The sequence below is a fragment of the Lepidochelys kempii genome, chromosome 1, assembly GCF_965140265.1.
Source record: "Lepidochelys kempii isolate rLepKem1 chromosome 1, rLepKem1.hap2, whole genome shotgun sequence".
NCBI lineage: Eukaryota > Metazoa > Chordata > Testudines > Cheloniidae > Lepidochelys > Lepidochelys kempii.
This window is the reverse complement of record NC_133256.1, coordinates 261,640,125-261,657,550: the sequence shown is the minus strand read 5'-3', so window position 1 is coordinate 261,657,550 and position 17,426 is coordinate 261,640,125. Positions and strand designations below refer to the sequence as shown.

The 17,426-nt window shown below is 43.2% G+C and overlaps 1 protein-coding gene across 3 annotated transcripts in view; it reads left to right on the top strand.

Moving 5' to 3' along the window:
• The first annotated feature begins 9,229 nt into the window (after positions 1-9,229).
• The window catches only part of IFT56 (intraflagellar transport 56), an 80,420-nt gene continuing 72,223 nt past the window's right edge, over positions 9,230-17,426 (top strand). The window contains exons 1-3 of one of the 3 annotated variants that reach the window (XM_073327300.1): positions 9,230-9,437; positions 13,148-13,285; positions 13,885-13,977. In XM_073327300.1, coding sequence (XP_073183401.1) covers positions 9,435-9,437; positions 13,148-13,285; positions 13,885-13,977 — 234 coding nt within the window. In that variant the 5' untranslated portion in view covers positions 9,230-9,434. Of the gene's footprint in view, positions 9,438-12,956; positions 13,009-13,147; positions 13,286-13,884; positions 13,978-17,426 lie in introns of those variants that run through there. The other 2 variants (XM_073327299.1, XM_073327302.1) reach the window with 2 other exon arrangements.

The window sequence follows — 17,426 nt, the reverse complement described above, 5'->3', positions numbered from 1 at the left end:
CTAAAAAGTCTTAAAAAGCAAACCTGTGACAATAATGTAGTGTCCAAGTTTATTTGTTCTCAGTGGTGTCCTGATCCAATATGGCTAGTTAGAAGATGATTTTTCTAACTGCCAACATTCCAAAATCCATCTGGGATCTGAAATTCAAACTTTTTCTGCCTCTTAAATCATCAGTGGTAATAAGGATTCTACTATCCAGATCTGATAGACAGCATTGCTGATGATAAGCAAGGCATAATAGAAACTGCACTGGCTTTTCAGAGCTAACTTTATTTCTAATTAAAGTTGGCTGATAGATTATAGGGAAAAGGTTTGTGGAGACAGGTGTCATTATTACACAGCAATATTTCTGTCCATAGCCATGTTTCGCTTGTTGGAACCTGACATGCTGAGAATAAAGGTTCTGATTCTCCCACATGGAGCTCTTTGAACTCTTATTGAAACCTGTAACCAGGCCAATGTTACACAGAAAAGAGAACAGGGAGAGAGTTCTCAGCTCAAAGTGATGGTCAGAGATTTTTTAAAAATCAATACAAAATTCAAGCTCATCCAGTGTCCTAAAATCCATAATGAATCAAACAGCTGAATAATCTAAATGGTATGAAAAAAATGTAAAGACTGGTAATTTCTCTTCTCTTCCATCTTTCTAGCTTACAGCCAAGACCCATCTTTCCTTTGGCCAGAAGGAGTCACCCTTACTTAAAAAAAAAAAAATTACTGCAGTTTTCAGACAACGTATCCCTCCTGTAAGATGTGTTTGGGACCCCAATACTGTAAATAAAACAACTCGCTCCGTATATGACTTTGGCTTCCTTTCTTTGTACATGTGTCTAAGCAAGGCATCAGACAGGCAAAGGCTATAGGATACTGGCCCCAGAACTGCCCATCTTTCAGAAAGCCTATAGGATTCTCACCCTGACTCCTGCACAGCTTTCAATGTTTGCCAGACTGACACCGGCAATGTCTTCGTGAACAATGTTTAAAGCTGTCAGGATGCACTCCACTTCCTGACTTTCTTTTCTCTCCCTTTCTTCTTTTCTCTTTCCCTTCTTTCTCTTTTTTCCCTATTCTCGATCCTTACCCACTACTCTTTGTTTTTTAATTTAAACTCTTATTGTGTTCCCAGACTTATCTCTATGTTTACCCCCAGTTGCAGGACTTCCCCTTTTGCTGCTATCAGTGCACATAAATCCACTGTCTCCCAGCAATTCTGTGTGGGAATAAACAAGATCATCAGTCACACTAAAAGTACACAGCCTGGGAGATAATGCAGGTGATTCATACACTGTTGTTGCAGCAGTATGCCATCATTATTAATAAAGAAGCCAGATTTCTCAATCTGGCACTACATTTTAAAAAACGTTTGTTGGCATTTAATATGGGGAACAAGACTACTACAGCTACCTCCTTTGATCTGACTTTCCATAGTATTTTCTACATTTAGTTTTCCTAATTTTTAAAAAAGTGAATTTGGTGCTGATAAAACATGCTGGATTAAATAATAATATGCCTTTGAAGATGAAGTCCTGTATTTGGGCCTGTTCCAAAGCCAAATGAAGTTAATGAAAAGATGCCCATTGACTTCAATGGGTTTTGGATCCGGTCCTTTATGCATGGAACCCTTACACCACCAACTGCAGTAGTACAATCTACCAGCTATCTGCCACCTGCTTATGTCCCTCAGCCTTGACATGAAGGGAACATCTCAGGGTGTTAAGAGAGGAATTCAGTCTCCATGGTCCATTCAGTCCTTGGCCTTTCTGCTGCGATGGGCAATAAGAATGTCAATAAGCCCTATTTGTGATGGCAGTTTCTCTGATTTGAACAACTGACTGCTAATTGTAACTGAGAAACCACCAGCTTATTATTAATGAAAGAAAGGACACACTACCTATTTTACTCTAAGCAAATTTGTTCTAAATGGTGATGTGAATGCCTGTGCACTGCTGGAAGTAACTTTCCATGTGGACATATGCTGTGTTACAACATGTTAAGAGTAACACCAGCACTCCCAGCTATCTTCGAGACACCACTGACTTCCTGAGGAAACTACAATCCATCGGTGATCTTCCTGAAAACACCATCCTGGCCACTATGGATGTAGAAGCCCTCAACACCAACATTCCACACAAAGATGGACTACAAGCCATCAGGAACAGTATCCCCAATAATGTCACGGCAAACCTGGTGGCTGAATTCTGTGACTTTGTCCTCACCCATAACTATTTCACATTTGGGGACAATGTATACCTTCAAATCAGCGGCACTGCTATGGGTACCCGCATGGCCCCACAGTATGCCAACATTTTTATGGCTGACTTAGAACAACGCTTCCTCAGCTCTCGTTCCCCTAATGCCCCTACTCTACTTGCGCTACATTGATGACATCTTCATCATCTGGACCCATGGAAAAGAAGCCCTTGAGGAATTCCACCATGATTTCAACAATTTCCATCCCACCATCAACCTCAGCCTGGACCAGTCCACACAAGAGATCCACTTCCTGGACACTACGGTGCTAATAAGCGATGGTCACATAAACACCACCCTATACCGGAAACCTACTGACCGCTATTCCTACCTACGTGCCTCCAGTTTTCATCCAGATCACACCACACGATCCATTGTCTACAGCCAAGCTCTACGATACAACCACATTTGCTCCAACCCCTCAGACAGAGACAAACACCTACAAGATCTCTATCAAACATTCTTACAACTACAATACCCACCTGCTGAAGTGAAGAAACAGATTGACAGAGCCAGAAGAGTACCGAGAAGTTACCTACTACAGGACAGGCCCAACAAAGAAAATAACAGAACGCCACTAGCCATCACCTTCAGCCCCCAACTAAAACCTCTCCAACGCATCATCAAGGATCTACAACCTATCCTGAAGGACGACCCATCACTCTCACAGATCTTGGGAGACAGGCCAGTCCTTGCTTACAGACAGCCCCCCAACCTGAAGCAAATACTCACCAGCAACCACGCACCACACAACAGAACCACTAACCCAGGAACCTATCCTTGCAACAAAGCCCGTTGCCAACTGTGTCCACATATCTATTCAGGCGACACCATCATAGGGCCTAATCACATCAGCCACAATATCAGAGGCTCATTCACCTGCACATCTACCAATGTGATATATGCCATCATGTGCCAGCAATGCCCCTCTGCCATGTACATAGGTCAAACTGGACAGTCTCTACGTAAAAGAATAAATGGACACAAATCAGACGTCAAGAATTATAACATTCAGAAACCAGTCGGAGAACACTTCAATCTCTCTGATCACTCAATAACAGACCTAAAAGTGGCAATACTTCAGCAAAAAAACTTCAGAAACAGACTCCAATGAGAGACTGCTGAATTGGAATTAATTTGCAAACTGGATACAATTAACTTAGGCTTGAATAGAGACTGGGAGTGGATGGGTCATTACACAAAGTAAAACTATTTCCCCCTCCCACCCACTGTTCCTCAGATGTTCTTGTCAACTACTGGAAATGGCCCACCTTGATTATCTCTACAAAAGTTCCCCCCCCGCCCCGCTCTCCTGCTGGTAATAGCTCACCTTAAGTGATCACTCTGGTTACAGTGTGTATGGTAACACCCATTGTTTCATGTTCTCTATGTATATAAATCTCCCCACTGTATTTTCCACTGAATGCAACCGATGAAGTGAGCTGTAGCTCACGAAAGCTTATGCTCAAATAAATTTGTTAGTCTCCAAGGTGCCACAAGTACTCCTTTTCTTTTTGCGAATACAGACTAACACGGCTGCTACTCTGAAACCTGATATCTCTGAGTTACTGCCTGATCATTAACTGATCTGATGTCCAAGACTATATTTCCCCATGAGCCCTTTGGTAATTCTACTAGAGTAAATGGTGCAGGTGTTATTTCTTTATGAACTTTGTCACTTTGACCATAATTTTCATATTTAGGTGCATAAATCATATGTAAGTTCTTAAATAAAAGTGCTCTTCTAATTCAGCAGATATCTGTTGATATGCAGATGATAATTCCAATTAAGTATCTTTCAGGTTGTTCAACATTTCATTTATTTTTGTAAGGGATGGCAATGCACTGTTTACAAGAGTTCAAGTCTCTCATATCTGTGTACATTTATATTTATCCATTGGATTTTTGTGCTACTACTCTTGGAGATATCCACTCAATCAATGGTTTCATGTATGTTATCAAACAGAGCTTGATCTAAGTGATTTCACTGGAACATCATGGGAGCACAAATCCCCTTTCAGTATCAGACCCATGGTCTCTGTGTTTCCATAATTAACTATCCTCTTTTTGAAAGTGGAGTATTTCTTACTTTGGGCACAGAGATTGCAGACTTTTTACAGTAACTCCACGCCTATTGTTGTAGTTATGTTCCTGAAAAATGTGACTTTAAGAGAAATGATATTAAGCTAATCCAATTTCTCCATAAGAATTAATGTAAAGTGTGGGGGGGGGGGTTTAGGTTCCAGGGAAATTTTTTTCACCAGACAAAAAACTGTATTTTATATATATACACACACACAGTATAAATTTTAAACAAACAATTTAATACTGTACACAGCAATGATGATTGTAAAGCTTGGTTTAGGTGGTGAAGTTAGAGGGTGGAAGAGGGTGGGATATTTCCCAGAGAATGCCTTACTGCTAAATGATGAGCTAAAATTCGGCTGAGCCCTCAAGGGTTAACACATTGTTGTTAATAGAAAAGGAGTACTTGTGGCACCTTAGAGACTAACCAATTTATTTGAGCATAAGCTTTCGTGAGCTACAGCTCACTTCATCGGGTGCATACTGTGGAAACTGCAGAAGACATTATATACACAGAGACCATGCAACAATACCTCCTCTCACCCCACTCTCCTGCTGGTAATAGCTTATCTAAAGTGATCACTCTCCTTACAATGTGTATGATAATCAAGTTGGGCCATTTCCAGCACAAATCCAGGTTTTCTCACCCTCTTGCCCCCCCCCTCACAAACTCACTCTTCTGCTGGTAATAGCCCATCCAAAGTGACCACTCTCTTTACAATGTGTATGATAATCAAGGTGGGCCATTTCCAGCACAAATCCAGGTTTTCTCCCCCCCTCCCACACTCTACAAGGCAGCACAAATGGAGGGAGGAGAGACAGCATGGCAGACAAAGACAGAGACACACAACTTGTGCGTGGGAGAGAGAGATGCGCATTGCCCCTTTAAGTACCCTGACACCACATTCTAAGTACATTGCCTTTAAAAAGATCAGGAAGTTGAGACAGCAGCTGCGGCCCGCTCTCTCTGTCCTGAGCCTTGTTGTGTCTCCCCCATGCTCTATATGGAGAAGGGGTAAGCGGGGGATAGGAGTAGGGGGCAGGGGGACACTCTGACATTAGTACCCCTCTTTCCCCCTCCCCTGTACAGCAAGCAGGAGACTCTTGGGAGCAGCTCCAAGGCAGAGGGCAGGAGCAGCACATGGCAGTCGTGGGGGGACAGATGAACTGCCGGCAATTGGTAGCCCGCTGCACAGGAACTTAGGGGAGCGGGGTGCTGATGGGGGGGCTGCCGATCCACCCTGGTTCCAAGCCCCCACCAGCTAGCTGCAATGGGCTGCTCTTCCTGCAAGCAGTGGACAAAGCAGGCAGCTGCCAAACAACGTTATAAGGGAGCACTGTGCAACTTTAAACAAGCATGTTCCCTAATTGATCAGCAATGTAACAATGAAACAACATTAAGTAGTTACTGTATTACTGTATGTACATGAAAAGAAATCTCTAGCCCCTTTGTTTGCAAAATTAGCCATCTAAATTAAAATTGATGTGGTGTTCTCTTTCTGAGTCTGCAGGCAGACAGGCTGAAACAGTAGTTCTAAGAGAAATGTGAACTGCCCCATTCACTTCAATGGGGCGTTAACTCTGAAGACTAATTATTGCCATTTAAATTTCAACAGTGTTAACCATTTCACTACTGATCATTTTAGAGAAATATGCAGCAACTGTGCTTATCCATTATTGCTGAATTGTTGCACTGGCCGATAGAGCGGGACAGCAGAGATATTTTTCTCTCCCTAAGAGTTTTCAAAAGAGCATTTCCATAAGTGAGGGAGTCAAATGCTATACTTGCTCTATGACTCTCAGTGTTGGAGGTTTCCATCCAGTTTCAACACCCTTGTCAAGAAGAAGAGGGGATGAAGATGAAATGAACTGCTTCTCCACTTCCAGCCCAGGAAAGGTAAGGCAAGACCAAAAAAGAGCCATCTGTGGATTTTCCGGCCCCCTGGAAGGAGAGAGGGGGTGGGGCTAAGCACAGGCACCGATTTCTGCTGGCGCCGGTGGGTGCTCGGCCCCCCTCTGGCCCCAGCCCTGCTCCACCTCCGCCTCTGCCCTGCCCCCATTCCAACCCCTTCCCCAAAGTCCCCGCCCCAACTCCGCCCCCTCCCTGCCCCTATTCCAACCCCTTCCCCAAATCCCCACCCCGGCCCTGCCTCTTCTCAACCTCCTCCCCTGAGTGAGCCACATTCCCGATCCTCTGTCCTGGAGCTTGTTACGTCGTGAAACAGCTGTTTTGCAGCGGCAAGCGCTGGGACGGAGGCGGAGAAGTGTGGATGCGGTGTGCTCAGGAGAGGAGGCGGAGGTAAGGTGGGGCGGGGGGGAGCTTGGCTGCCGGTGGGTGCAAAGCACCCACCAATTTTTCCCCATGGGTGCTCCAGCCCCGGAGCACCCACGGAGTTGGCTGAGGGATGATCGATTGCATCTGCAGAGAACATAAAACAATAATTCTGAGAGATATGAACTGCCCCATTCATCTCAATTATGTGTTGGCTCAGTTTACCAATGATGATTATTTAATTGTCAACATGGTTAACTTGCTGCTTCAAAACAAGTAAGAAGAGAGACGAGGGATCACAGACCTGCACAATTTACTGTGAACGATTTCTCCTTTGATGCCATGAGCAGACTAGTGGAAGCAAAAGGCCAGAGCGACAGTGGCACATTCAGATGCATGTGAGCCCAACCAGTGGAGAGCCAATCCCACAGGCACCAGCATGGCACACAAGCACCACTCAATGGGGTGAGCCAATATTGGAGAGCTTGTAAGGCATCAAAGCTCGGCAATCCAGCCAACCTTCACTTCCAGAAAAGTGGGGACCAGGTCTGCTCTGGTTGTGAGTGTGGCCAGGTGGTTTCCTCCCTGGCTCTAATGGCTTCAGCTCCTCTCTTTGCTACATGTTCTCTGCAGATTTGGCAGAAGTCATGTACACCTCATAAATGATAGGTTGCAGGGCTGCTACTGACAGGTCAAACTTCTATGTCATTTATTTAGTTTCCTTCTCAGAGAGATACACCAGAGATGCATCTTCCATAAGATCCTTTAATGCTCTGCCCTGTAAGGCTGAGGTTAGCTGAAATAAGGTATGTTGCACACTGTGACACCTCATGGCTTAACAGCATAATACAGTTTAGCATTCCATTACATCTCCCCCTTTAATACGTTCCTAGCATTTACAAAATGTACCTACATGTATCTTTGAAGTTCAGTATAAATTATTCTGTTAAATGTCTCTGAATCATACTGGCTTTCGAATTACACAACCTGAAAGCGTAACAGCTTGGTCATCTGGGTGTCCATTAGTTGCAACAACTGGATGTGGTCAGTTTGGAATCCACTGTCTGTAGAGTTTTCTCTGCTGATTGTTCTCTCTGAGGAACAAACTTTAGATGCCAATGGTTTCAGTTGAACTCTCCACTGTTAGTCTCAATCACATATCTGGGCTCTAAGTTATTTCTCTTTATGACAGCTGAAGTTGTCCATCCTTTCTCTCTGTCCAATTTGACATGAACATGGTCACCAGGTTCTAGACACAGCAGTTCTCTGAGTATTGTGTGATGTAAAAGTGTTTATAAGCTCATTTTACCTTTTTATCAGATTTAGTTACTTTCTTCATGTCTGGCCACTTTGGAAATAGATTCTTTCCAAAAGTTGGAGCAGTAGTTTTGAGTTGTCTTCCCATCATAAGTCATGTTGGACTATATCCTGTAGCTGCTATTGACCTGTAGCTCAGATAAAAAGGAATGTATCTTCCTGTTGTAGGGTCTTCTTGGCTGTCTGTACAGCTCTCTCAGCCTCTCCATTCACTTCTGGGTAACATGGGCTGCTAGTGATATAATCAAAATCATATTTTGTTCAGAATGACTTAAATTCTGCTGCAGTGAATTGTGGTCCATTGTCCATCCCTTGTTGTTCTGGAATGCCAAAATAAGCAAACGTGCACTTCAGTTACTTGATAGCACTGTGACATGTTATGTCTTTCAAGTACATTATTTCTCTATACATGGAAAAATAGTCCACTACGACCAAGCAATGATATCCTTTGTATTCGCAGAAATCTGAAGCTAGTCTCTTCCAACGTCTGTTTGGTAGATGTGGTGTTATTAAAAGTTCTTTGTGTTGTGTTGGTCTATTAGTTCTGCAATGTTCACATGCAGATACTTTATTGTTTTTATCCTTGCTGATGCCAAGCCACTGCACTGGCTGGTTGGCCCATTTATGGCATTTAGTTAATCCTTGATGTCTTTCATCGATGAGGTTTAATATTTCTTCTGTCATTTCATTTGGAATTACAATGCAGTCGTCTTAATCTTGAGTCCTTTCGATTTACTTAATTGTCTATGTACCACAGAGCAGTTTCTTATTACTTCCTTAGTATCCTTTATAGTTGAGCCAGCCAGCCCTAATGTAATTTAGAACCTATTGCAGTTGCATGTCTGTTGAGGTTGCTTTTTTGTAGCTGGTGTAGCCTCTTTTCTGACACTGATCTGTGTGCATCGCCGTATGCCTTTACATCATCTTTGAGATCATAGGTAGCTGAGAGTGTGACACTCTATACAATCATGTTCATCACTTTTACAAGACTGTGGTAAATTTTGTACAAAGTATGCCTTGTGAGGTATCATTTGAAAAGTCATAATCTACTGAACATTATTACCCCATTGATATATATGTAGCAACACTGTATGTGAAGTTGTGATATTCTACTGTATGATTGTTACTGAAATGTGTTGTAATACTGGGTAAAGCCCACAAACCAGTTTTTCAGAGACAAAGACACACTGACCCCAGCGAGGTGTTAAAAAAACTAACAGCTGCTTAAGTGGCCATTCTTCAGCAGGAGAAAGGTATGAATAAGAAATTTACATTGCATCACAGGAAGTCCAAAAGAAGCTGCTTGTTGCCTACACCCAGCTCGGGGTAATCCTCAAAGAAGGGAGAGGGATATAAGAATGAGAGACAGTGACCTCAAAATCACCTCTCCTCCCATCTCTATGCTTATGACATCAATGAATACCAGAGAGACTCTGAACCAAGGCAGAAGGGGGCAAGGGAGAAGTTCCAGGCTGAAAAGAGGATCCAGCTGTGAAACTTACTGCAGCTTATGGTGAGACAAAATCTTTTGCTTTTAAGTTCACTTGTTAAATTAGGTATTAACTTGAGTTTTACTCTTTTTTTTGTAGCCAATCCTGACTTTTATGCATCATCACTTGTAATCACTTAAAATCTATCTTTCTGTAGGTATTAAGCATATCTTATTGTTTTGTCTTAACCAGTGTTTAAATTAAAGGGTGTGGGATAACAAGCCTGGCGGATTATCATTTTCCTTTGATGAAATGATGGACTTTCTATGAACTTGTATTATACAGGAGGGTGCTGAGGAGCACAAGATGCACATTTCAGGGAACAAGGCTGGGACTTAGAATTTGCGAGTATTGCCCTATATGTAAAGTGAATGCTCAGAGTGCTCATGTATTTAGCTGGGAGTGCATTTACATGCTGAAGATTGTGTGAGCAGGCCAGGAGTGGCTGTTTATACCGCAAAATAATGTAAAGGGCATCCCAGGCTAGAGAACTGAAGGGGCTCAGCTATTCAACAGTCCAAATTGTACCCTGGGTAACGTCACAGTGTGATGCGGGGTTCCATGACAGTGTTTGCTACTACCAGATTTTTCTCAGGAACATATTTAGAAGTTGGTTTAAATCACACTAACCTTATCAATACACACTGACATCTCAGCAGTGCTTGATCCAAGCCTTTTCCATTGATGAGGGTTTTATAGTCTTTTATCATTGTAAATTAATCCCATCCACACAGATATCTGTAAAAGTTTTCATATGCCCACACACTTGCCAGGCCCTTGTTTTCATTCACTCTGTATAACTTTTCTGCTTCTGTGAGTGTGCAAGAGCAAAACACAACTGGCTTCCACACAGATTTGTGTTGTTGCAACAGTATACCACCTAGGCCATAGCGGTGTTTGCATCCACACTGACCATTGTGGGTTTGTTTGCATCATAGTACTTGAAACTGGAGCCGCTGAAATAATTTATTTTGCCTTTTAGAAGGCAATGTCTTGATTTAGCCCCAATCGCCAAGATGCACTGGACAGTTCATGCAGTGATTTTGTCACTGTAGAAAGGTCTTGTAGGTATTGACCAAGGTAATTTACCATGCCCAGTACGCTCTCAGTTCTGGTACATTTGTTGGTGCATTCCATTCTCAGATTCCTTTTACTTTCTCAGATGGACTGATTCCATCTTTGTTTATTGCCTGTCCCAAAAGCTCAATTTGGGGTAGGCGGAAAACACACTTTTCTTTGTTTAACTTCAATCTGGACTGACTGATTAGGCCTAGGGCTTTGTTGAGGGTTTTGTTGTGTTCTTCATTGAAGATCCATATATCAAAACATTGTCCATGAAAACTACAACTCCATTTGTGTTCGTTAACAGTTCTGCCATCTTTTTTTTGGAAAATTTCAGGTGCACTGGTAATCCCAAATGGTAATCTTCGAAAGTGAAATCTCCCAAAGGGTTTGATAAATGTAGTCAGTTCAGCTTTGGCTAGAGGAATTTGCCAGAGTTGGCTCAAGGCATTCAGCTTGGGAGAACAGTTTAGTTCCTTTCAATTTGGGAAGGAAATCATCCAGAGTTGGGATAATATATTTTTCTCTAACAATTGCTTCATTAAGTCTTTTAAATTCCACACAGATTCATATTTTTCCACTTTTCTTTATAACTACTACCACTGGGGCACACGATACTGTTGGTCTTTGTAAGTTGTGTCTCTGGCCCATTTGTTCAGAGTACTTTCAGGGCTAGTCAGGGCTGTGTCAGGTGACTTCCGTTCTGGGAGGTGTTGAAGTTTAGATGTCTGCTTCTGGATTATTTAAAAGTCACTAGTGTTTCCATGAATATTCAGTTTCACTCTCCAGGCAGGCTCTGTGTCATGAGATGTGATAGACGACAGAAACAATGGGTTTTCACTGTCAATGAGTTAACACCCTGACTGCTTTGGTGCAACAAACAACTGCAAAATGTCCATATTTTGTAGAGTGTTGGAGAAGCCATATTGGTCCCAAGATATTAGATGTACAAGGTGGGTGAGGTATTATCTTTTATTGGACCAAATTCTGTTGGTGAGAGAGACAAGGTTTTGAGTTTATGCAGAGCTCTTCTTCAGGTCTGGGAAACTTATTCAGAGTGTCACAGCTAAAGACAAGATGGAACAGATTGGTTAGCACATATTTCAAGGGATTGTTCAAGGTGAAGAGGCCCACTAACAGTTCACTTACACAGTTTTAATAAGCCATAAAGCCAATGTCTATTCATTTCAGACCATGATTTTTAGTGTCTAGCAAAGTTAAGAAGTTAAGCTCACAGACTTGTCTTTTGAAAGTTTTATGCAGGTTTCCTTTGAGGACGAGGACAACAATCTATAACCCACTAAAAACCCCTTCAGCTGCTCTCCCACTTCCTTTCTTCCCTCTGACTTGAAGAATGTTAATGGGCCATTTGTGGGAGGAACTCATCTATTGAGTTGTCTGTAAAGGCCCCTGCACACTGATGGCACTGAAGAGAACAGTGATGACATCATATAGCACATGCTGATACATGTCATGACATCATCACTGCATCATTTGTTGCCTGGGACAAAATTCAGTAGTTCCCTGTTCCGATTTTCATAATTTAGTGTTATATCCTATGTAGAGCCCCTAAGCATGTTGTCAAAAGACGGTACTATGGTCTCGCCTGACAAAAGCACTGGTGTTGTACCACAGCACGAAGTTTTCTGCTGCACAATCACACTATTACCCCACCCAAGGCACTGAAAAAGCATAAGTTGGACACCAAAAATCTGTTCCCTTTGCTTTCTTGATTGATGATTGGGGGGAGGGATAGCTCAGTGGTTTGAGCTATCCCTCAGTGGTTTGAGCATTGGCCTGCTAAACCCAGGGTTGTGAGTTCAATCCTTGAGGGGGCCATTTAGGGATGGGGCAAAAATTGGGGATTGGCCCTGCTTTGAGCAGGGGGTTGGACTAGATGACCTCTGAGGTCCCTTCCAACCCTGAGATTCTATGATTCTATGAGCCCTTTGGGGGGCAGGGATAGCTCAGTGGTTTGAGCATTGGCCTGCTATACCCAGGGTTGTGAGTTCAATCCTTGAGGGGGCCGTTTAGGGAGCTGGGACAAAAATGGGGGATTGGCCCTGCTTTGAGCAGGGGGTTGGACTCCGTGACCTCCTGAGGTCCCTTCCAACCCTGATAGTCTATGATTCAAGCGTACCTGGGTCCTGTTTTCAAGCTTGTCTCCGTACCCCTGAAGGCTGGGTTTTGTATTATAAATGAAAACTCACGGTTTCATCTCAACCGCTTGTCCCCATGAGCTGGGACATTAACCCAAAAAACCCCAAATATTGTGACGCTGCGGCGACAAAATTAGCTCCTTGGGTTGCTATGGTGATAACCACGCGCCACAGCGGAAATGGCCCCTTCTCAAACTCTTCCCGGAAGAATCGAGCGGCTCCTCTTCTGCGTTAGCCGCGGGGTCGGAACTGTGAGCGGGGACGTGAGTTCCAGCCGGGGCCTATTCGGTGTCTCACTTAGTCATTCTTCCCTCCCCCCCCCCCGCGGGGTTACCGGGGTAACGGAGTCGTTGGAGAGGCGAGGAGCAAGATGGTGAGGGACAGGGCGGGGAGGTCGCCGCCGCCGCCTCTGGCGAGTCGCCGCTTGGGGGATCCAGGAGCGGGGAGGTCTGGCGCCCCCCAGCACCTCCCCGCTCTGAGCCCGTCTCCCGTCTTCTTTCTGCCCCCTCCAGATGCTCTCTCGGGCCAAGCCGGCCGTGGGGGGCGCCCCGCCCCAGGGTGACAAACGGAAGAAGAAAGGCAAGAAAGTCCTGCAGCTAGAAGAGCTGCTGGCCCAGAGGGACTTCACCGGCGCCATAGCCCTGCTGGAGGTAACGGGGGCGGGGGCTGCCCCGGGGTCACTGCAGGGCTCGGCCTACGGGGCTCTGCGCTTCCGCAGCTAACGAGCTAACTCCGCCAGTCTCCCAGACAACGGGGATGCGAACGGGAGGGGCCGCAGGTCACCGGGTCCACTCCCCCCATCCCCCGCCAGTGCAAGGTTGATGCCCAGAGCACAGCCCCGGGGCCTTGCCCAGACCCTTCTTCCAATGACTGGGGTGATGAGGCTCCTTTTAGCAGACTGTTCCCAATTGCAGCAGAGCTTCCTGTTTGGGAAAAGTTCCAGCTATTCCAACTAATTTGTCTTTTCTGTTCTTTCTCACACCTTAGTTATGCCCCTTGCACCAGCCTGAATAACCGCTTGCCCTCCTTTACGTTTACAGCTTTTAAATATTTGTACAGAGACTGTGTGACTGGATAGAATGCCTCTCCTTGAAAATGTGATATTGATACAGCTTGACTTCAGTGTCCAGGGTTGTAAAGCCAGCAGAAATCATCCTAATATTAATTTTATAAATGGATTTGTTTCACATGAGACAATCTCACAAACCTTGACAGCTGGTGTCATTTTTGCATTCCTTTTTCTTTGAAGTTTAAACGGCATGCAGGGGAACAAGATGAGGACACTGACCTCTGGATTGGATACTGTGCCTTTCACCTGGGGGACTACAAGAGAGCATTGGAGGTGAGATGAAGAAATTCTGCTTCCTGCTGGAGAAAATCAGGATGTTGTCCTAAAGTGATGGCAGCAGGCATGAGAGATGGTTTTTGGTGGTGCGGAAGAAATGGGCCAGGCCATTTGTCTATAAATCCAGCAGCAATAGAGCAAACTAATACAGAAAGGCAGTTTGGATTAGGGAAATTGGAGTTTCTACACTGAAACAGTCTGTTGGTCCAGCATTCTGGTTAATCTTTGTCCCAAAGCCTAAATTGTCCCCTTCTTAATTTCATGACAGTTGTTCTAACATTCTTTTTCCTATTTGGTGTGTACACCTTCAGAAACTAATTTGTGGAAAGGTTTCAGAGTAACAGCCGTGTTAGTCTGTATTCACAAAAAGAAAAGGAGTATTTGTGGCACCTTAGAGACGAACCAATTTATTTGAGCATAAACTTTCATGAGCTACAGCTCACTTCATCGGATGGCATCGGATTACATCTGATGAAGTGAGCTGTAGCTCACGAAAGCTTATGCTCAAATAAATTGGTTCATCTCTAAGGTGCCACAAGTACTCCTTTTCAATTTGTGGAAAGTTATTCTTTGAGCTGGGTGGAACCTTGTTATGGGTTGAGTTAAAACCTTGTTGTAATTGATGGGTGTGAATACACTCTTCAGTTGGCATAACTGTAAGGATAAATTAACCACAGCCCTCCATCTAAAAGTAAAGGGTTATGTGAACCCACTGAAGAGGTTTGGACTGTATGGGCATGGGGTGTGTGTGTGCACCCACTAAGTATTATTTTTGGTGGGGTGGGCGCAGAACCCGTGTGTGCATAAATGCACAGGACCAGAGAGAAACAGAGACTACCTGGAAAAATCCAAGCAGAAGCCTATAACCAAAGTGAGATTCCGAAAGAAACTTAGAGAGAGGTTCTGGTTCTGGGATGCTGGCTGAAAAGAAGCTTGGACCTGTAAGCTAAGAAACTCCTCCTTTTGCCTTTGGCTAATCCTGTATTTGGAAAAGGAGGACTTTGATGCAATCTCGTTTATTTACAAGGAATGTACAAAGGAAATATGAGATTCTATCTTCAATACTTCCAGCAGGAATATCCGAAGGGCCCTGAACTTTGAATACCCATTCAGGTCAAAAAGGGACAACACAATCATATCCCCACCTTCACTATTTAGCCAAGCAATAGTATTACAAATTTAATTATTTTTAATCTTTTTTTCTCAGTCCCTCTAGCCCCTTAATTGATTTTGTTGCTCTTCTATGAATTTTCTGATGTCTGCATAAAACCTCCCTTTTACCCCAAAGAGTTTTCAAGGTTTTTAGAAAATATGTTTATTCAAATAATCTATAGATTATCAAGTTGCTTGCATCATATAGTGCCTATTGTACTCCTTTTGGGTAAGAAGGTGCCCCTGTGGGATTCTGCCTTCTCCCCACTATCGTTCCCATGACCCTTCTGCCTCTCCCGCTGTGAAATAGAATTTGCTGCCAGTCTTGGGTCACTGAGCCCATACTCTGTTCTCAGGTGTGCCCAACACATCACTCTCTCTTGACATCTAGCAAAACCTAAGTCTGTTTCTATTGACTATCTTGCCTTGTGCCATTCTGAAACGAGCCTTCACAGCCTATTAATTTGTTTCTATGCTTTCCCATTTTCACACCTCCCTTTAGCCCTGGGAAAAATATTAATGTGAATTCATAGAACTAGGGATCCCAGGGGAAAAAACATTCCTCTATAGTTTTAGAGAATTATGCTGGGGAACTATGATGACTTTTTCCCTTATAGAATTAGGTGGAGATTTCTGCTCAAACGTACAGGGTTAAATGGGTTTCCAGACTTGGGTTGGAGATGGAATATCCCTTCCCAGCCAGCCCTGAATATGTCTGCAAGATTTTTGAGAATATTTCATTTTATCCTTATTCTGGAACAATGAGCAGGGATATAGGTTAGGAGCAGCTGGAAATATCTCACTTGATTAATTCTCTTCTCTACAATTGCCAGGGATGCTTGGAATTGGTAGACCTTAACCTTTTCCATCACCTTAAATGTTAGAACTGGGTAGGCTAAAGGGCATGAGTTGGCAGTACTGAAACTTTCTTTAGTTGCATTTGGTAATATCTGCTTGTAGAGATGGAGAGACATTCTGTAAAAAAAAAAATTGTTAAGTTTATCCTGTTGCTTTGAATACTTCGTAAGGGCTTACATTACTAGAAGGAAATCCAGGATGGATTTTAAATTTCGAACACTCTCTTGGATGTAAGAGTAAAAGAGGACCTGACACATCAGTCAATAAAATAATGCAGTCCGTCTAAATCTGTTTCACCACCAGGTGGTGATATTGATCCAGGCTTTTAAAAAGTGCAAGTATTTGTATTCATCTCTTCTGCTGTCTGCTAACAGAGGCATTAGGAGCTGGTCTGTGTGACACATACATATATACACGGACCAGCTTTTAACTTAAAATGGAAAGTGGCTTGGAATTTTTTTATGCACTTGTAGAGAGGTCTCAATTTTTTTAACTAAGTATCTCTCCATCCCCACAAACAGATAGTTTCTGGATATAACTAAAGACGATTTCAGTGATTTTTATCCTCACAGCTGTCTTTCACAAGGCACAAAGTTGCTTGATATTTAAAAAAAAAAATAGAATAAAAAATTTAATCTGTTAAAGACGCTGAGCATAATGTGCTTCGTTCTACACAAATGACTGATGAAATTAAATGGCGTATATGGCAACATTCAAGCATATGGAATGAACATAAATGTAGAAGGAAGTTAGAGGTGAGGTATTACATATTCAGTACCTTTGCATAACTGTGGCTGATTATTTTAAAATCTTAAATTGGGACCCCGTGTCCAACAGTGGTGTTGTAATACTTAATGTGGATTTTATTTTATTTATTGTCGCTATTATGGAATTCCTGATACAGTCTTTTTATGTCCATATTTTAGTCTGTGCTAAACCATGACTTACAGTTATTTAAACAGGTATATACCGGAATCCACAATAGATGAGTTCCATTATCGAGTGGGGTTTCCTGGCAGATATGATGTCACCAGAACAGTGCATACTAGGGTGTGACATGGAATAGGGAACTTCAAAGCATCAGAAAAGATTAGAAAAAAGTTGTTTGTTATCTGGGACACAGAATATATTATATAGCCCCACAGTTAACTTTTATACTGTTACTAGTCCCCCATTGTCCATTCTATTGACTTATTCTATAATGTGGACAGGGAGGAACCAGTAGCACACATCATATGTCAGAATCTAATATGAAATAAAGGTAATAGAGTTTGAGGCCAGAAGGGACCAGCAGATAATCTAGTCTGACCTCCTGTATGTGACAGGCCACCAACAGCACCTGTCCCAACACTAAACCCAACCACTGACACTAGACCAAAGTATTACAGCACAAAAGAGACCCAACTATTATGTGGCACAGGCAGAGAACAGGAGGA